Source organism: Diabrotica virgifera, chromosome 7, assembly GCF_917563875.1.
Source record: "Diabrotica virgifera virgifera chromosome 7, PGI_DIABVI_V3a".
Classification (NCBI taxonomy): Eukaryota; Metazoa; Arthropoda; class Insecta; order Coleoptera; family Chrysomelidae; genus Diabrotica; species Diabrotica virgifera.
Window position 1 is genome coordinate 78640147 of NC_065449.1, and position 22699 is coordinate 78662845.

General features: G+C 32.6%; 1 protein-coding gene across 16 annotated transcripts in view; it reads left to right on the plus strand.

Annotated features, from left to right (window-relative positions):
• The window catches only part of LOC114346561 (protein tramtrack, beta isoform), a 245363-nt gene that overhangs the window by 96310 nt on the left and 126354 nt on the right, over window positions 1-22699 (plus strand). Inside the window, exon 5 of one of the 16 annotated variants that reach the window (XM_028297445.2) lies at window positions 16736-16959. The exons of 14 other annotated variants lie outside the window; for them this stretch is intronic. In XM_028297445.2, the coding sequence (XP_028153246.1) occupies window positions 16736-16944 (209 nt within the window). In that variant the 3' untranslated portion in view covers window positions 16945-16959. Of the gene's footprint in view, window positions 1-4250; window positions 4475-16735; window positions 16960-22699 lie in introns of those variants that run through there. One more of the 16 variants, XM_028297436.2, reaches the window with a different exon arrangement.

A 22699-nucleotide genomic window follows, 5' to 3' on the forward strand; every position in this document is an offset into this window, starting at 1 on the left:
TGGAACGCGTTTTCGCTACCTGTTGATCGCTACTGTTTAATCTTAAGTACACGAAAATATACCCAAAACAATATTCACACTGTTCCAAATCGTCGAAGATTAAGCGATAACAAAAATTGCAATTTGGCCATTTTACAGTGTGTCACCGCCAACGGTGAATGAACAATGAAAAGTAATTTGAAAACAAAAACAAAGCTTTGTTGTTATGGAATACGGCGGCAAATGGATATACATAGATATTATGATTTATAATACAATATTATAGATAAATAATCCATTACACGAAAATGTCGACATCTAAACAATACACTGTTTCAAAGCGTTTTATTAGGGAAATTGTAGAATATTTTGTTCAATTTCATAAATGGAAGTTTTGTTTCGACATGCAGCGCCGGGACCCCGCCGGAGCCCCAGAATGTCTGGGGCCCCGTATAATTGATACGGCTGATACGACGGCAGCTACGCCTCTGAGTGTAAGTAACTATTCTTTGTCAACTTAAGAAATTGCAATCAATAAATATAATTTATAAACATGAATAAATTTCTATCCCTCCTATGGCTCTACACCCAATTCTAGCCCTGGTCTCTTTCAGCACACTTCTCCATTCATTACGGTTTGTAACAATTCTCCTCCACAATCGATTGCCATGTTAAATGAATAAATTAATTTATGTAAAATATTAAGAAACCATCGTATATAATAATTTTTTCTAATCTTTATGTTTTTCAAGTCTGTTGTCATGTTGAGTAAGCGTTTCTTCAGGTTCATCTTCAAAATTGCTAATATACTGTCGCTTTTGCTGTTGCAGTTATATCTCGTCCATGGATCAGTAGTCGGTGAACTTCGGTGGGTATATTGTACCAGGGATATAGTTGAACAAAGTACCTGGCTGTTTCTGTAGTACACTTCTGTAGTAGATATTTTCCTATATCAACTTCTTCACCACTTGAAATTAAAATATTATGAAAACGATGGAAAAGTTCTTCGTCGATTCCGGTTATACGAGCTGATAAATTGTGGTATGTTTATAGGGAGTCCTAATTCTTTTTTGAAACCATCCTGGATCATAATCTTTCTGTTTTGTTTCACATATTTTCTTCAGCTCTGCGCCCTTGCCATTTGTGTGTGCCACTTTGGTAGGACATATGAATGCAACAATCAAATTACCGAATACATACATATAGAGTTGTGAGTTGACAATACTATATCTTGTTTTTAAACCAGGAGGACTAAACTAAGAAGATATATTCACACAAAAGTAATCCATAAATAGTATATTATATCTACTAATACCTCGTTAAAGAGTTCCAAAAACAATTTTTTTATAAAGGCAGACTAAAAATCTAAAAATTAAAGAAATAACGCAAAAAACTCAAAAAATCACCGATATAACTTAATTAACTTTTGACTTGTGATGTAAAATTTTCGGGAAGATTCGAACGCCGGAAAGTGTCCGGAAACTTTCCGGGAATATTGGAAACTTTCGGAAACTTAAGGAAATATTGCATTTTTATTAAAATTATTATAATAAATTGTACAAATCAGTAGTTTACTTATTGTTGTTGTATTCCGACTACAGAAAAAATTGATATGTTAAAAATTAAATCTCCAAAAATACTCTGAATATTTGTTATTAGTCATTATGACTATTAATTATAATTAAAACTAAAAAAGTTATTTAAAAAAAATATTAAAATAAAAAAGATAACATTACAACAAACAAAAGTTATTTAAAGAAAATATTAAAATAAAAAAGATAACATTACAATAAACAAACCAAAATTCATTATATAGGAACTTACTTCCGGTAATCTGTATTCCTAATTAAAGCAGGAACTTTTTTCTTAACGAATAATAACAGAAGAAACTACAAAATTCTTAGAAATGTCCAAGAATTAGCTGGACTCTGTATTATGAAGAGAATATAATGAATAGTCTCTCTCCGTCTCGCTTAATCTTTCATTTTCTGATACGGATCTAGAGTCTTGACCTGGTTCCAACAGATGAGAAAGAATCTCATCACATACCATTTTTCCATGTTTATGGTTTTTTAGGAGTTTTTCATTATGAGCTATGATACGTTAACTTCCCTGCTCTATCTATAGTCAGTCTATTTCCCCTTTTATTAGGTATGAAAGAGTATGTGCTATAACTACGCTCTGTTTCGGCGTAGGAAGCTGGTAACCCCAGTATTGTAATTGCCTAATATTTTAAGTTTTGGTGCACATTCCTTGTCACCAGCTTATACAATCTGCTTTTTCACAGAACTTTGTTAGTTCTGTAAAAATATTTTCTTTTTTGTCAATAAAGTTGGGATGATTGGTTAATATCTTGTCTATACACTGCATAGCCAATATATTATGCTCTTCACCAGTGAGGCTTTGTCATGTTAAAGAAGAATCAGCTAAGTTTGCAGCATAGTGCAAAGGTTTCACTGCCATTTTTTTCTATTTTCTAATTTAAATAAGCATTTCTTTTCTGCAGACTTACTGATTGGAAGTAATGGAATATACTCGGTAAAAATGTTTAAAAGTGCCCCTAATTAATTTCACAATTGGTGTTAGCACAACTGCTACTATATGCAACTTTATCCAAAATATTTCATCATCCCTGCAGTTCTGTTTAACATTCCGTGAACATTTACAATTTTCTCCCTCTATGACCATAAGCATCGGTAAATCACTTTTAGACGGAATACTTAATCTTATTTATACAATTAAGGATTGAACCTAATCTAGTTTTTACAGGAAGTTTCAATGATATAACTTTAATTTAGTTTTGAATTTTTTCTCCTTATTTATTATTTCACTTTTGAAATCTTCCCATATTTCTATACTACCAAAGCACTCCCAAATCATGATTTACAATGTATATACATTGTAAATCCCAAATCATGATTTGTAAAGTTGGGAGTACTCCTTGTAACATTCAACGTGTCTTGGTTTGTTTATTTCTAGTGCATCTTTATTGTGACTTTAGTATAGCTTTATGTATTTTTAGTACAAAAATAATGAAGGTAATGTTCAAAACAATGTTCCTTTTGTAATTGGCAGTGGTATAGGTTCGCCGGTCGTGTGAATTAAAAAGTGCTACTTCCATGTAAATTCAAATTACGTCACCGATTCTTATGTCCAAAAGGCTCTTGGAAATATTCTCAAAAATTCTTGGAAATATTCTCAAAAGTTCTCGCAAATATTATGGAAAATTCTCGGAAACATTCTTTAAAGGTGTCAGAAATATTCTCGAAGTTTCCGGGAATATTCGCGGTCGGGAGAATATTTCCATTTTTTATAGGCGAATATTCTCGGAAACTTTCCAATGTTCGCGAATATTCGCTTGGAAATATTCTCGACTCACATCACTACTTATGACATACCAATAGTGTCAAAATTTCATAAATGTCATTAGTGTCAAAATTTCATAACAGTGGAGTAAACTTGCCTGCGGTTGGACCAATTACAAACAAGCATTACGGCGCGGTAAATTTGAATTACTCCTTCTGGTCAAAAACAGCATAGTTTGTAATGACTACATAGTTACCTACCCCCCGAGTAACTGCAAATTTAGCATACGTTTCTCCCCTACTATAATGCAGCCTAATCCATAACTTTTCGATTAGTTGAAACGAAATTTTCGTTTTATTTTTACATATTTTTGTTCAGAAATTGTTTATCATTAGATGCGGTACTAAAAGTTTATTTTGTTTAATTTTCTTAAATGTGACAGTTGTCAAAACTATAAAACTCGTATTTAAATACAAACAAATACTTCAAAAATTATTCTCAGTATAATAATGTAAGTAGATTATTCCCAGTAGTATAATAATTTGATTGGAGAGAATTAAACACGTGATGAAAAATCTTACTACATGATTGTAAATTAAAATCAATAAAAAAATGAAACAATTTCGTGAAAAAATAGAAATTTCACGCGAAAATATTCGTGCGCTGATTTTATACAATAATTTTAAAGTTGACCTAACTAAACAACAATGCGTCGATCGACTTTGTCATGAATTTCGAGATGAAGCACTAGTCCCATGAACTATTCATAGAAAGTTTAAATAATTTAATCGTAGAAACACCAGTCTTAGTGAACAATTCCGTAAACGCCGTCTGGTCACATTTGTTATCCTGTTTCATTTTATATTTAAATTATTTTCCAAAAAAGTAATTAAAGCAGAATTTCCATTAGATACTATATTATAAAAAAACTAGGATCACACATTGATTGGTGCTATTGATTGTAGGAATCGAGTGTATTGTCACACCAAAAATAGAAGAAGTTTGGTTACAGGCGAATCACAAAGGCAATGACGAAAAATTTGAAAAAAGAAAAAGGTGCCGTTTTTGTCCAGCATCATTACGAAGGAAAACTGCTTACGCATGTCGGATATGTAGAACGCCGATTTGTTTACAACACATCAAAAAAATGTGCCAAAGATGCATTGGTGAATAAAATGTTAAATTGAACAATTGTATAGTTACATGATCACATAAAAACGATTTTCAATGACAATAGCAACTGATTTGACGGAATATATTCCTTTATATAGGACTATGGTGACCAAATGTGTTCAATATTTTAAATTGCGCAAGTAGAAGTAGGAGTTTTGGTGTGCAAGAACAACTTCTAGGTCCACCGTTTAAATTGGAAACAATCAGTGATGTTTGCAGGCACGTAGCCAGGAAATGTGCTTGAGGGGGGTCCAAACACAACTCAATTTTTTTGTTAGATTAGACGGTAAGGTATTGAAAAAAATATTCAGAATAAATTTTAGATCCATATAATGCAAAATTTGAAAGAAACTATTTTAACCCTAGAATACTAATACTCATAAAATATACGACGCCAAATTATTTTTTACGAAATTTCTCAGCAACGCAAAATCCCAAGAACTTTCGCCACAGTTCTTTAATAGGTAAACGTTGGTGTATAAACGTCAGTTAAATTTTGTGCGAAAGTGTGTGAATTAGCTATCCTCTCGTAAATATTACGACGCTTTAGTGTTAACGATAGTAACATAAGCCGTCTATGTACGGGCATAAAGATTGCTATGCTTTGCGATTTTGCGATTCATTCTCCAAATACATGATTGATGCCAGTCCCTATCTTGGCAAAAACTTCAATACCGGAGGATTACTTCTTACAAATTTTTATACGAAGGAATTGACAAAATCGGTCCATGGTAGCAACCGTAACATTACCGTGGATACTGTTTGTTTTTTAAGGAATGATAAACATAAGTACTATCAATCGTATGTGATATACTGCCATAATTTGCACAGAACAAATAGGAAGCCAGTTTTCCACTCTCAGTTTTTGTTTGATTTGAGCAAAAGCCTTGCAGAGTCATAGATGCGCAAAAGATTAAACATATCAAATTTATAAACGAAATTCTAACTATACAATCAGTTTCTCAACCGAATAATCCTATCGAAAGAAATCGGGCAGTATGCTACTTATGCCTTAGCCGCCTAGGAAGAATGACGACAAACTTTTGTGTACAGTGTAAACGAGCAATCTGCGGAGAAATATTTTTAATTTAAAATATTTTAAACATGTAAAACTTACATTTAAAAAAAATTTTCAAATTACTTTTACTAAGTGCAAGATAGAATGTACGGAATCGGAATGTAGAATGGAATCCTATATTTTGTTAGTAGTCACTAATATCATCAGGGACGCTAAAATGATATTAAGGGCCGGTTGTTCGAACGCTAATTAGCATTGATCACTATCAAATACTTAATTACTGTCACAACTGTCAATGTCAACTTTGGTTGGGTTGCCGAAAACATAATTATTGATGACAATTATGAAATTAGTTAATCAATTATGTTAATAATTGTTATGTTAATTGACTAACTAATCTCATAATTATAATTAACTATGTTTTCAGCAACCCAACCAAAGTTGACATTGACAGTTGTGACAGTAATTAAATATTTGATAGTGATCAATGTTGATTAGCGTTCGAACAACCGGCCCTAAAGCTACAATTGTGAAATTAGGTAATAAAAACTAGGGTAGGATATAACATCGACGACAATCTCACCCTAGTAAGTTGTTTTTAATACCTAATTTCACCATTGTATCTTTAATGTCATTTTAGCATCCCTGGTGATGTTAGTGACTACTGCCGAAATATAGGATTTCATAGAAAAGAGTACACCTGGTCTACTATAAAAAGTAAAAGGTAAAAGAATTTGAAATGCTGATAGAATACTTTCGTTTTTGGTAAATCTGATGTTTAAATTGGATATAAGTTGGATACACTGATTGGATTGGATACACTGAATAAAAACAGAAATAATCCTAATAAATAATAATAATAATTTCGTTCACTTTTTCAAAACAATTATACCTAATACCTTGGGGATAAACTTGCTGCCTTGGTACCAAAGCCGAGACAGTTTTGGGAGGGGTCCGGACCCCATGGACCCCTCCCTTGGCTACGTGCCTGCATGTTTGCCAATTTTACGTGAAACATCTAAAGCAGAGGTTCCTAAACTGATTGTAAACTGTTCCTAAACTCATGTAAACCCCTTACGTTTTTCAATTTTAGATCGACTCCCCTGCAATTCACTTTAAAAAATTTAAATTTCTAACAGTAGTGAAGTACCTACCTACTTATTATTATATATTATTATTATTACCTATATAGTGTGAAAAAGTAAAAAACCAACACATTTTTACACATTAATTAATTAAATTTAAATTAAAACATAATAACAGTTACATGAAAAAAACTTAGCAAAAAATAAATTCATTTAATGATAGGGATGAACTTGACGATTTAATAAGAAATTAGCAACATTTGCTATTAATTTATTCAGATATAATCTCAAATCTCCTCGGTTAATTAAGTTCCCTTTTTTTTGTTATGAGATTTATAACTGCGCTGAAACCCCTTCTACCAGGTATGAAAATGGAAAAGCAATTAAAAACTTTCTCGCGGTATTCCATAATATGGGATAAGTAACAGGAATGCCTTTTTGAAGCCAGAATTGTTGATATCCCTTTCTAAACTCTACCTTAAGTGCTTCGTTGGTGCTTACTCCAATCAATTCCTCTTACACTGTAACTTCCGTGACTTCAATAGCACCGAATAATCCATTGCCTTATTACTAGCGTCAAAATATAGTAAAATCTAGTTTCAAAATCTGAATAGACGGCATTCAAATGTTTGATATAGATTGAAATATGGTCTTCCTGGCAGAGTTTGTTTAATTCTGACAAGAAACACCAGATTTTATTTAATAGTTATTTATGATATAAGTGTTAAAAGTACACGTTTAAGGCACGCATGTAAAAGTTTGCAAAATGAGCGAAGCGAGTTCTGCGATTCACATGAGTGCCTTAAAAATGTACTTTTTAACACGCATATCATACAATATTTTTTCTACAAACGTAATTACAGGACAATGTCTACAAAAACTTTTACTTGAACTTGACTGGCATTCCATTTTTATATTTTTTTGACATTACATCAAAATTGCCTATACGGTCAATACGAACTGCAGTGCCATAAAAATTTTAAAGCACTAGTACCTTAAAGTAGCATTTTTAACGCTCGTATGGAGTGCTAAAAATTGCATTTTTAACTCGGTTGTAGAAAAATGATTTTAAATAATAGTTATTTATGATATAAATAAATGGTAAAAGTACACAAAAATGTACATTTTTCCGCAAATCGCCAGGAAATTTTGACATTCCTGTCAAAATTTCTTGAAGAAAAAGTCAGGACTTCCTTACTGTAAGGAAATGTCATTTCCTTACTGTAAGGAAATGATATTTCCGTACAGTTGTTAGTGTTCTACATAAATGATAATTCAACCTCAATACGTTTCCATAGTAACCCAAGTAATTTTATTAGGAATTTCAAAGCACCATTTATTTGGGAATAAAATTATCGCGTTTTTTTTAAATCAATCAATATCTGTCGAATTTTAAACGATTTGCGGAAAAATAGTATGTTTACCTCGTAGGAAAAGCCACATTCCTGGACTCTGTGTTGCTAAGTCTCGGCTTGCGCCTCGACTTAACAATCTTCACAGTCGTCCAGGAATGTTAAGCTTTTCCTACCCGGTAAACAATGTACTATTAACACGCATATCATATAATATTTTTTCTACAAACGTAATTACTGGACAATATCTACAAAAACTTACTTGAACTTGACTGACATTCCATTTTTATATTTTTTTGACATTACATCAAAATTGCCTATACGGTCAATACGAACTGCAGTGCCATAAAAATTTTAAAGCACTAGTGCCTTAAAGTAGCATTTTTAACGCTCGTATGGAGTGCTAAAAATTGCATTTTTAACACGGTTGTAGAAAAATACATTTAAACGTCATAATGATCAACTTTGTTTTTATTAAATTTTTAATCTATGACCTTGCAACTGTCAGTTTACCATATCGCCGGTCCGGAATAAGAATGACGTAACTGCAGATTTTGTCGATTTCTTTTTATTGCGTAATTAAATTCTAAAATACTGTGTACAAATGATACAAAAGCGACAGAACTGTAACTGTATGCTGAGGCACCACAAAGTAGTCGCGTCGTTATTGAAATACGCACCATTTTAGACCTTGTTTCAGATGAAGAATGACGCAACTGTAAATAGGGTTAAAAATGGGGGGACTAAATTAAGATAATTAAATTCGTACCAATAGGGATGGAAATAAGAGCCATCGCTGTAAAAATAAACGGCATAATAAATATTTAAAAATAGTTTTTTTGTAGAGAAAAATTTTCAGATCAAGAATGACGCAACTGTAGATAGGTTTGAAAATGGGGGGATTAAATTAAGATAATGCAATTCGAACCAATGGGGATGAAACTAAGACAATATGACTATATTTTAATGATAATATATAACCCATTTGTATAATTCAACTAATAAAACAAGTGGATTAAAAAAACTTATTAAAAAAAACACTATTTCGACATAGTGAAGTTTACCTCCGAGGTCTAGAAATATACTATGTACCGGGTGTCCCAATAAGAATGGCTCTCGGCCATATCTCAGGAACCGTTTATAGTAGAGCTTTGAAATAAAAAATTTTATAACAAAAGTTGCCTCAGGAAAAGCCTGGAAATTATTTTCATAATTGTGGGTCCACCGCTAGAGGGCGTAATTGAATATCAAAAATAAAAAAATCTAAATTTTACAAAATTTTCCTAATGAAGGGGCACTGGAAATCCGATTATTGTATTCTTCATCAAATTCTGCGCATATTTGATTTAACAAGTTTAACTCTACCTTTGCAAATAAGAGGTGGGGGTGAGTGGGAACCTTGTTATGAAAAAATGGCTGTAAGTCCGGTTCTGCTAAATCAAATTTTGAAAACTGGGTCTTGTTGAAGACAGATCTTTTTCTTCAATGTAAGCGTGATAATTTTGAACCATCCTAATAAGTAATAAGCCAGCTGGGAGGCGTTATTTAATTTTTTTCAGAAATCTAGTTTTCTTTGGAAAATATTAAATACGAGTATGCATTTTTAATCTTACTTTATAAAATTAGATTAAATTAGCAATAGAATAGCGAAAACCGCATGTCGATATCTTTTTTCTATCTCAAGATATCTCGAGAAACGTGTAAATTTTATACATAACTGTTACTATCACCGGTAAACTAAGTTAATGAAAAGTAGTGTGCTGTGGAAAAAAACAAAATAACATTTTCCAGATGTCAACGTATAAAAATATAATTAATTAAAACAACAATATAAAGAGAAACAATACTATTAAAATTAAATATAACACAGAACAAAAAGAACTACGTAGTGACGACCTAAATATTCAAATTGTTGCCCATCATACACTACTCTAGAATACATTATCCAGAGAATACTAAACGCCATTCAAAGCATATCGAGAGCAGAAATTGAGACTGCTGTTCAATTTACTCTTGAAAGAGTAAATGTTTGCAACGAAAATGATGGGCAAAAATTTGAACGTTTATGTCATCACTAAATAGTTGTTTTTATTTCTTTGTAATAGGGCTTTTCAACGCTTTTCATTTGTTTCGTGCCTCTGTCATATGCCGTATAATCCGTGTATAATATTAATATACGAGATATGAACGAGGCTCGAAGCAAATGAGAAGCGTTGAAAAGACCTAATATACGTTGACAGATGGAAAATGTTTCTTTGTTGTTCCCATAGCACACTACTTTTAATGAATTTCGTTTACCGGTGACAGTAACAGTTATGTTTTTAAATTTACACGTTTTGTAAGATATCTCGAGATAGAAAAAAGGTATTAACATGCGGTTTTCGCTATTCTGTTGCTAATTTTGTCTAATTTTGTAATATGGTATTAAAAATGCATGTTTTTATTTAATATTTTCCAAGGAACACTAGATTTCTGAAAAAAATTAAATAACGCCTTCTAGCTGGCATATTACTCAGTAAGTTGGTTCGAAATCATAACTTTTACATTGACGAAAAAAATCTGTCTTTAACAAGACCAAGTTTGCAAAATTTGATTAAGCAGAACCGGACTCACAGCCAGTTTTTCATAACAAGTTTCCCACTCACCCCCACCTCTTATTTCCAAAGGTAGACCTAAACTTGTCAAATCAAATATGCGTAGAATTTTATGAAGAATACGACGATCGGATTTCCAGTGCCCCTTCATTAGGAAAATTTTGTAAAATTTAGATTTTTTAATTTTTGATATTCAATTACGCCCTCTAGCGGTGGTCCCACAATTATGAAAATAATTTCCAGGCTTTTCCTGAGGCAACTTTGGTTATAAAATTTTTTATTTCAAAGCTCTACTATAAACGGTTCCTGAGATATGGCCGAGAGCCATTCTTATTGGGACACCCGGTACAATCAGACGCGTATAAAATTCTACGAGATCAAGTGAAAGCAGTTTTAGACCTAGCCCAGTCGGGATAACATTTGACCTTGCATTAGGAGCTGCCCCAAATTTTATTTTTCTAATCTTTAGGTGGGGGGGGGGGGGTCAATTGTAGTTGAAATTGCGATTTTCTATAATTTCGTTTATTATAATTTTTTTCGTGCGGTCCATATTTTCCGAGTTATGGGGAAAAAACAGTGACAGTTAAAGCATAATTATTGATTTATTGAATTATCTCGTTTATTATTACTTTTACAACAAATTTTAACCTATACAAAAATGAAGAGAATTAAATTTTGTACAATTTTGATCTCTTTATTTTTTTTGCTAAAGGTAATATTTAAGGTAGTACGTATGCGGTAAAGGCGCGACCGTAAGACCCGATTAATTTTAAAGCAATTGTTTTTGTTCAATATCTTCCCCATTTTCAACTTTTCGACAAAAAGTGTAAGGACTGAAATTGTTGCAATCACGATTTACTACAATTTTTCGAGAGAACCAGTGGCGGGTCTAAGAAGGAGGGAATGGGAAAATTCCCCCCAACGGAGTCCAAAATTAAAAAAAAAATTGTTGAAGTATTAAAATATAATAGCTGACATGAAACTTAATTATCGACAGACAAATTCAACCAATAAAACCCGCTAGTTAATAAAATTAAGTGAACTTAATGCATATAAGTTATTATTTATGTCTTTTATGTACTTAGTTTGGTTGGTGTTTCATTAGAAGTTTCAAAAATTGTATAAAATATAATTCTCTTTATTTTTGTTTATGTACAATTATGTCGTAAAGTTAATAATAAATGAGACAATTCAATAAATATGCTTCCCCTCCGCTTCCACTATTTTCCTCGTTAACTCAGAGAATATTGATCGCATAAAAAAATTGTGTAAAAGAAATTGTATGAAATTGCGTTTCCAACAATTTTAGTTTCTACCGTTTTTGTCGAAAAGTTGAAAATGGCGGAGATATTAAGCAACAACGGTTCTCCTTTAAAATCAATATGGCGGCTAATGCAACCGCGGAATTCAGTCGAGATTTTAAATTTACACTACTATTGATCTCTCCTAAAGGATAGAATTATAAAATTTGGGGCAGCTCAGAAAAAAGATTTAATTCAGTAATTATGCTCCCCCCACCACTTTTTACTATTTTCCCACTTCACTCGGAAAATATCAACCGCATGAAAAAAATTGTTAAAAAGAAATTGTAGGAAATCATATTTGGAACAATTTAAGTTGAAAATGGCGTAGATATTGAACAAAAACAATTGCTACAAAATCAATCAGGTCTTACGCTCGCGCCATTATCGCATACATACTACCTTAAATATTAACTAGCAAAAAATGAAAAAAACTAAAATTGTGTAGAATTAAATTCTCTCTATTTTTGTATAGGAACATTTTTGTCGTAAAACTAACAATAAACGAGATAATTCAATAATTATGCTCTATTTATATATAACTGTCACTATTTTCCGTTATAACTAGGAAAATATCGATGGCACGAAAAAATTATAAAAATAGAAATGATAGAAAATTACATTTTCAACAATTTTGGTTGTTATACTTTTTGTTGAAAAGTTGAAAATGGCGGAGATATTGAGCAAAAGCGTTTCTCGTTTAAAATCAAGATGGCGGCTAACGCAACAGCGGAATTCAGTCGAGATTTTAAATTTACACTACTATTGACCCCTCCTAAAGATTAAAAAAATAAAATTTGGGGCAGCTTCTAATGCAAGGTTAGGCCTGTTATTCGTCCAACCCGACTGGACTAACCGACCATATTAATTATATTAATAATATTATATTTTTGTATTTTTTTAGTGTTAAACCGATTAGTTGATTAAGAGTATGTAATTAAATAGATTAATTGATAAAATTATATCAACTAATCTGTTTTTTGCAATTTTTGAAATTTCTTGCCATTGACCTTCATTTTCATTTCAGAGACCCCACTTTTTATTTTCGCCAACGTAGACCCCTTGCAGTCTCTCATCGACCCCTGGGGGTCGATATAGACCACTTTGGGAATCACTGATCTAAAGCCCATAACAATAAAGCTCATATGGTCCAATTCAAACAATTCGGAGTGAACGTCATAGATTTAATGACATCGTATCCCACGGCAAACAAATTCAACACATTTTTCCTCATATATTAGTTTTTTTCGCCACTGTCAAAGGAAGCGCTTTGACACTTTAGAACACTTTACTAACAGGAATGCACTGTTGTCGAACAAAAAACATCTTCTTCTTCTTCTTCTTCCTACTTTATAAATAGGCTCAATGCCTGTTTTACTTCGGTTTTTAGAATCAATTTACGTTGTCTGACCATCTTTTCCTTGGTCGTCCCAATGATCTTTCATTTGGCGATTTGTCAAAAAACAAACAACATAATTTATTTATCACAGCAGCTACCGGCTATATAAGTGTCAAAAGGTTATGTAAGATTGTTTATAGATTTGAAGTTAGTTAAAATATAAACCGTCCTATGAAACTCTGCACACTAACTTCTGTTACTTTAGTTTCTCGATTTGATTTTAATTCAAATTGTCGGATATTTTAATTGAATTATATTAAAAGAATATCTGTATTTCGTCTTCCCAGATTATAATTTGAAAACAAGATTTTGATATTATATTTAACCTCCAACATTATGACAGACGTCAGTTATCATTTCCAATTCATCAAGTTAGAATCCTGGGATTCCATGTTCCAATCTCACCAAAAATGTAATAATGACCTCAAACTCATCACTAATTCTAGCCAATGAAATGTTCGCAGTAATAGGAATGGCCTGTTAAAAAATCTGATTAAATATGGCAACACGGGGAAAATTACGTGTATCGTTATTGTTTAACTTTTCCTTTAGTAATACAGAAGTCCATAAAATAGTAGGAATATAAAAAATAGAAAAGCAGGAAAATTAGATGAGATAAAAGTGGACTTCGTGCAGTCACTGGTTTTCACCTCCGATTTCGTTGAACCTTTATCGATTTTCATGAAAATTGGTGAGTAATTAGAGGATACCTCAAGGAACAAAGGTGATATGATGTCAACTTGCGCTTTTACCCTGGGGGTGGATGCCACCCCTTCTCGGGGGTGAAAATTATTTTATTAAAAATAATACCATAAGTCGATAGAGGGACAAATTATAAGCAAAATTTGTTATATAAAGTTATTAAAATAAATCAACACTTTTTGAGTTATTAAAGACTAAAGATTTTATTTTTTCGAAAAAAAATGCATGTTTTAAATCGGTTTTTCACGTATAAATCAAAAACTATAAGCTTTTACAAAAAAGTTATTATTACTAAAAATTAAGATAATAAAAAGTTGAATACATTCCTCACATAAAGAACTAAACTAATGTTAGATCAAAGTGAGTTATTGGCAATTGAATGTTAATTTTTTTCGACGAGTACTCAAATCTAAGTATTCAAGCTTAAATAACGGGAAAATGATGCAATGTATAAAATATTCCTGCTTAACATTTGCCAAGGTACTTCAAAATACCTATCAAATGAGCTTCAGAACAAGGTAATAGCGTCAAAATTAAGCAAGTTATAATAAAAATAAAAGAAGCGTTTCGAATTTTTTAGGAAAAAGTGAAAAATAAAACATACGCCATTTCCAGAAAAATTAAAATTTATAGTAATCCTTACAAGAACTTCTTTATATTAGCATAAGTAATGTTTTAGATAATTTTGACCGGTTTAGAATGCATATTTTTGAAAAAAAGATATAATTTAAAAAAATCATAATTTTTAAAATTAATGTGATTTTCATATTCTTTTGATAATAACTCCAAAAATACTCAATATACGTAAAAATTATATATAACCAAATTTTAGTCTTTTCTGTGCCAAATATTTTACCTGTTTTACTATTTCCATAGGGTAAAAAATAACCGAGATAGATACGTTTAAATCTTAAATTTTGCTGTGGGAACCATGCAACAGGGGTCATTTAACCTTTTATTTTTAAAAAAGTAAGTGGTTTAAAAGATTAGGTTCAACGTGCTTAAATAGAACTTGAAATTAACTTTCAAACAGTTTTTAGATGAACCTGATATCGTAAACACAAACGGACTTATTAAAAAAAAACAATAACATTTTTCGAAAAATTTTTAAAAGATAAATTTTGAAAAAATTTTGAATCATAAATTTTAAAAATGAATAACCATTTTCAATTTCGTTGCAAAACGAAAATACCGCCGAACCATATTCCAGTCCAATCAGAGAGTGCTGCAAGCACCTCTACCGGTTTCGAAACTTATTAGTCTCTCATCAGGAGGCACATATGCTGCTCTCCCTGATCCAACCAAAACAAACCCCAGCGTGCAGTCCCGAATTGCAACGAACGAAATGGCATAGATGCCCTAGCGGCAACTGCTAGCAAAAGACTAAGTTTTCACTCTAATGGCATATAACATATCCCACCAGAATGAAAACAATGGGAACCTTCTCTGGTTACACCTCCGAGGCTTCTACAATTTGCAAGCCATACGGATGCTGAGACTAAGGAAGATGAGGGAATTCAACAATTTACAATTCACGTCACATCTGCTCAGCGCGGTAAAGTTCCAACGAGACTGGTTCCCTTCATACTCCACACAGAGTAAATGTAAATCAAAAATGAATAACCATTTTCAATTTCGTTGCAAAACGAAAATACCGCCGAACCATATTCCAGTCCAATCAGAGGAGTCTCGTTGGAACTTTACCGCGCTGAGCAGATGTGACGTGAATTGTAAATTGTAGAATTCCCTCATCTTCCTTAGTCTCAGCATCCGTATGGCTTGCAAATTGTAGAAGCCTCGGAGGTGTAACCAGAGAAGGTTCCCATTGTTTTCATTCTGGTGGGATATGTTATATGCCATTAGAGTGAAAACTTAGTCTTTTGCTAGCAGTTGCCGCTAGGGCATCTATGCCATTTCGTTCGTTGCAATTCGGGACTGCAAGTAGAGAATTTAATAGTAGACGAGTACCAGTCTCAGGTCCGGTCTTTTTACCTCCGAATAACTAGTTATCGGGGAGTTTATTTGACAGATTTACATGTAATCTGCCGGATATAATCTGCCTAATAACTAGTTATCGGGGAGTTTATTTGACAGATTTACATGTAATCTGCCGGATATAATCTGCCTAATAACTAGTTATCGGAAAGTTTATTTGACAGATTTACATGTAATCTGCCGGATAAACTTCCCGATAACTAGTTATTCCGAGGTGAAAAGACAGGGCCTTAGTGAACAATTCCGTGTAAAAAAATTAATTAAAACGTAGGTACAATTTCCATTAGATACTATATTATACAGTACGTAAATCATTCAGCTGGACATAGGGAACATACATTGTATATATTTAGATACATAAATACATGCATTATATTAATTATATTGAGATCATTGTGGCAACTGAGCTCTCTCGATGATAATATGGTTGTTAGCATTAAGGGGAATTAACCTCAAAATTGACAACTCATTTCGACTGATACAAATAAACGTCAAAATATGACAATGTAGTAGCTAAATATTTTTGGCCTAAGGGAATGGGAAAACTGTTTTTGAAATTAGTGTTTAAATAAAAAATATTTTAAAAATTAGCTAAAGTAAACTTTGTTTTTGATTTATTTATGGACAGCCTTGCTTCAAAACCAACTCATTCTATTCGTTCTAACAGCTGTATCGCACCAAAAACTCGTACTCGAACAGAAGCTTCAACTAACACAGGTTAGCGCAGTTGCCACAATTCTCTCAATGTATATTCCCTATATCCAGGTGAACGATTTACGTACTGTATATAAAAAACTAGGTTCAAACAATGACTGGTGTTATTGATTGTAGGAATCGAGTGTATTGTCACACCAAAAATAGAAGAAGTTTGGGTACAGGCGAATCACAAAGGCAATGACGAAAAGTTAGAAAAAAGAAAAATATGCCGTTTTTGTCCTGCTTCAATACGAAGGAATACTGCTTACGCATGTCGGATATGTAGAACACCGATTTGTTTACAACACATTAAAAAAATGTGCCAAAAATGCACTGGCGAATAAAATATTAAATTGAACTTTAGTTACATGATCACATGAAAACAGATTTTCAAGTGATAATAACACCTGATTTGACGGGTGGTACCCATTGCTATTTATTTTTATATACTATGGTGACCAAATTTGTTGTTTAATCTCAAACATTCAATTTTCATATCTGACATTAAACAATCTTTTATCACCCCGTATATCACATTAGCGCAATTTGTTATTATATTGCAAACATGTGCGGGCTATTCAATTTAGTTAATTATTACAAATCGTAAACAATAATTTGGGCAATTGCACATTTATTTTGACGATCGAATATAGTTCTTTGTTCTTCAATATTTTGTAAATATATTCAGCGCGTGGGTTCACCCAGAAAATACATATTGCTGCTAAGAAAAGAACATACATTAAATTCATTCATTCGAGTAAATTCAAGCAGTCAAGATGTGGCTTTGAATACATTGGAATACATAATATGGCCCCTGCAGAGACAGTGTGACAAAAGAATGGAGGCGCAGATACAATAACGAGTTAGAGTGTCTCTTCGTAAAAGAAAATCTAGTCAGATATATAAAGGCCAATTGACTCAGATGGACAGGGCATGTGATACACAGTAACGAAAATCGTCTTATAAACAACGTGATTTGGGAAAGGCCAGATAGAAGAAGGTCTGCAAGACGGCCTAGAAAAAGGTGGAAAGATGCAGTCAGAGAAGATCTGGAGAAAATGGGAGTGAGACGATGGGAATTAGTGGCACAGGACCGACAAATATGGAAGACAATAGTAACCGCGGTAAAGACTCAGCGAAATAATCGCGAAGAGTTGTAACGCCATTGATGATGATGACAAGTCAAGTACTAACAGTATTTCATGAACATTTGGCAGTGCGAAAGATGTGTAGTCGTTGGATTTCCCATAAGTTCACTGTTAGTAATAAGAAGGCACGTGTAGATTGGTGTCGCATCACACTCGAACGATTCAACGGTGGCAGCTCAAATTTGATACGGAACATCTTGACTAGTGATGAAACGTTGATCTATTGCCATGGATGAAACTAAAAATCAATCAACGATATGAGTCTTTTAAGACGTCAAACCTCAGCAACAGGCAAACAGTTGGTCGCGAGGTTTTTTGAAAAAGGGACATGTTACCCCGATTTCGTTAGAGAATGGTAGAACCAGAACATACAACAAGCGGAATCGTCCCATTTATCTTGCAGGAGGGCAATGGCAGCTCTCACAGGGATCGTATATAATCCGAGTGTTTGAAGGTGAAAAATGTCGATTTGGTGGGCCATCCTTCATAAAGTCCTGGATTGGCACGGTGTGATTTTTTTTCGATTCTTACCAAATATGGTTTCCATCCATCATTTTTGTAACACTTTTAGTGTACGCCTCGTAAGTCATTATCTGGTAGCCTGGCAAAAAAAATTTTCTCAAATTTTATTTTAGTGGCTGAGCGAATATATTATAGTCTAAGAGCTAGTGAACCCTCCGACTAACGGTCGTCCTGTAAGGCTAGAAATTTTTCTAGTGATAATTCATAGCACACCAAGGCTAAAAACCATGACCTGGCAGGCCTCAGTGGTGCACGGGTATCTACCAGGTGAATGAAAAAGTGCAAATTTAGGGGGTAAAATAAACTTTCTCCTGTAAGGTTTAAATTTAAGTATGTGTTTGAGTAAGTCATTCAGAAGAAATGTGTACAATGACAGGCGATTCTGAAGAGCACAAGACCTTGCCAGGCGAGGGGAAAGATTAGGGGTTTTTCCTAAAATTATTCTTTTTGCATCGAACAATTTTTTTTTAGGTTTTTTGAATCATTCCAAACAGAAAACGTCTTTAGTGATTTTTCTCTTAAGTTAATAGTTTTTGTTATATAAGCGATTGAAAATTTTGAAAATTGCGAAATCGGCCATTTTAACCCAAAATCGGACATTTATCTAAAAATTTCAATGTTGCCAAGATACATAGATATTCTTTAAACATTGATTGATGAAATCCCGAAGAGTTTTTTGCAATAAAATATCGAAAACCCCTTTGTTTTTTTAATTGCTAATCAAGCAGGTGCGACACTAGTATAAGTGAGGACGTTTGAGTTTGCATAAATTCATTATCTCGAGAATGGGCAAATTTCAAGAGAAATCCTCAGACAGGTCGATTTTTATTTTTAAATTAGGACTTTTTGGCATATATATAATACTAGTGACGTCATCCATCTGAGCGTGATGACATAATCGATGATTTTTTTAAATGAGAGTAGGGGTTGTGTGATAGCTCATTTGAAAGGTTATTTAATTTTCTATTCACTAATATAAACATCAACATAATTATTTATACAGGGTAGGGTGTACAAAAAAATTTTTTTTATTAAATTAACTTTGATTAAATTTGACAAATAGAAGAAAAATTTTTTTTGTACACCCTGTATAAATAATTATGTTAATGTTTATATTACTGAATAGAGAATTAAATAACCTTTCAAATGAGCTATCACACAAACCCTACTCTTATTTAAAAAAATCATCGATTACGTCATCACGCCCAGATGGATGACGTCACCAGTATTATATATATGCCAAAAAGTCTTAATTCAAAAATAAAAATCGACCTGTCTGAGGATTTCTCTTGAAATTTGCCCATTCTCGAGATAATGAATTTATGCAAACTCAAACGTCCTCACTTATACTACAGTGTCGCACACGCTTGATTAGCAATTAAAAAAACAAAGGGGTTTTCGATATTTTATTGCAAAAAACTCTTCGGGATTTCATCAATCAATGTTTAAAGAATATCTACGTACCTTGGCAACATTGAAATTTTTAGATAAATGTCCCATTTAGGGTTAAAAATGACCGATTTCTCAATTTTCAAAATTTTCAATCGCTCATATAACAAAAAATATTAACTTAAGAGAAAAATCACTAAAGACGTTTTCTGTTTAGAATGATTCAAAAAACCTAAAAAAAATTTGTTCGATGCAAAAAGAATAATTTTAGGAAAAACCCCTAATCTTTCCCCTCGCCTGGCAAGGTCTTGTGCTCTTCAGAATCGCCTATCATTGTACACATTTCTTCTGAATGACTTACTCAAACACATACTTAAATTTAAACCTTACAGGAGAAAGTTTATTTTACCCCCTAAATTTGCACTTTTCGATTCACCTGGTAGATACACGTGCACCACTGAGGCCTGCCAGGTCATGGTTTTTAGCCTTGGTGTGCTATGAATTATCACTAGAAAAATTTCTAGCCTTACAGGACGACCGTTAGTCGGAGGGTTCACTAGCTCTTAGACTATTAATATTACTACCTGCTTATATAAAGGTCATTTGTCAAAAATCGTTCACCATAATGTCGAGCCCTGTATCTATATAGGTTCTTTGTCAAGGTAAACAACGTCGTAGCCAGGATGATCCTAAGGGGGGGGGTTGGAACTACTGAAGAGTCGTCTCTAGGGGTATGGTGTGTTCAGCGCATAGAGCTTAAAGTTCATCCCAATAGGGGGAAGGGTTATAACCCCCAAACGTATTCGAGTTAAGCTTCCAGGTTACCGAAATAGATAAATTAATTATGCTGTCAAAATTAGAAATAATACTTTCTGACATCATACATACAGTCCCTGGCCAAATTAATAGAAAAATGTTAATTATGAGGTGATACCTCTACTAAATAGGTTTTTTTATGTTCCAGACACAACGTATGTATGTTGTTTTGTTGTTCTTTTAATTGTCTATATTTAATCACAAATAAAACATCATGACTAATGAACCAATATACAGGGTGTAACAAAAATACAGGTCATAACGCTGGTACCTATGATTAATGTGATTCCTAATACATTTCCAGTGAAAATAATAACTCTTTGATAAGTATTGGCGATACATTTTTTTTATATGCGTGTCCGCGAAGATTATAACTCCCAAAATATTTAAAACGAAAAGATGTAGTTCATAATAGATGCCGACGAAAACAATTATTTCCCTTTCTGTTTCTGTTTCTACCAACGAAACAATTATTTCTGAGAACTTTTTAGTAATTATAATTTTCGTGGACCCAAAAACAGAAATGATGTTTTTTGCTGATACTCCTCAAAAAATAATTTTTTTCGCTAACACTTTATTAGGGATTATAATTTTCACAATCATATATAATCGAAAATAATATTTTTCGCGGCGTTCATTGAAAGTTCTACTCTTACCGGCATTTTTAGGAGTTATACTTTTCGTAGGCGGCGGCGATAAATTAAGTCACATATTCCGGGACCAAAAATAGTTCGATTGAACCTAACTTACTTTAGTACAAATGTGCACATAAAAAAAGTTACAGCCCTTTGAAGTTACAAAATTAAAATCTATTTTTTTCAATATATCGAAAACTATTAGAGATTTTTTATTGAAAATGGACATGTGGCATTCTTACGGCAGAAACATCGATTTTCATTTTGTAACATCAAAGGGCTGTAACTTTTTTATGTGCACATTTGTACTAAGGTAAGTTAGGTTCAATCAAACTATTTTTGGTCCCAGAATATGTGATTTAATTTATGACCTGTATTTTTGTTACACCCTGTATATTTATTGACTTTTGAAAGAAAACAGAAATAATATCCATTAACTGTTAATATTTTGTTGAGACATCTTTAGCCGCTATTAGTCTCGTGCGCAGAATTAAAACTCTAATAGCGGTTAAAGGATGGTCAACAAAATATTAACATTTACTTGTCGATATTTCTGTTTTCTTTCAAGAGTCAATAAATACGTATTGGTTCATTAATAATAATGTTTTATTTGTAATTAAATATAGACAATTAAATGGACAACCAAACAACATACATTGTGCCTTGTACATAACAAACAACCTATTTAGTATCACCTCATAATTAACATGTTTTATAAAATCTTATAGTGCGTCTAATAATGTGGCCAGGGACACAATAGTGTGTACAGTCGTGTGAATAGTGTTTTATTTTGTTAAAGAGTGATTAAAACAGTATTTGCAAAAAATGATCATCTCATATTGAACTTGGTAAAAATAAAAATTAACAAGGAGTACCAATACCTACTCTATGAGGTGAGTGTATACTAATTCAATGCCTTAGCGTTTTACTGGCTTTAGTTTTCATCGCTTTTTTTTATTAAATCGAACTTTTGAAAAGTAAACTAGTGTCTCTCATTTATGATTTTTCTTAATGTATCTAGTCCATTCACTCACAGTAAAATATTGCAACAACTCGTAATTTTAAAGAACCGCTTGGATTAATATGAAATTTGGCATACACATAGCTAACATGTTAAAGACAAACAAGTGATATTGTGCTGATGTGTGCTTCTGTCCTGGGTATAAGTTTCACCCCTTCGTCAACATCATTTTTCAACAAAAAAAAAACACGTTTTTAAACAGTTTTTCGCAAATAACTCAAAAAGTATTTTATCGAAAGAAAACATAAAAAAACGCTTTATTTTTGTTTTTTAAATAGTTTCTAGCAGTAAAAGTAAGCAAGCTACTCTTAAAATAAAGTTGATTCCTTTCGTTTTGGCAACAAAATCGTTAAAATCACCCCCTAATCAGCATCCCAAACGAAATTAATCATTAATGCTTCACAAGTTGCATTTTTTAAACACTTTAAAAAAGTTTTAATGAGTTTTTCCCAAAAAGTGCTTCATTTTTTGGTTACTTCACGGTTAAATATGCGATTTGGAACTTGACGAATATGAACCTACTTTTCATTAGCTACAACTCTGCTTCTACCGAGTCTATGGGCCTCAC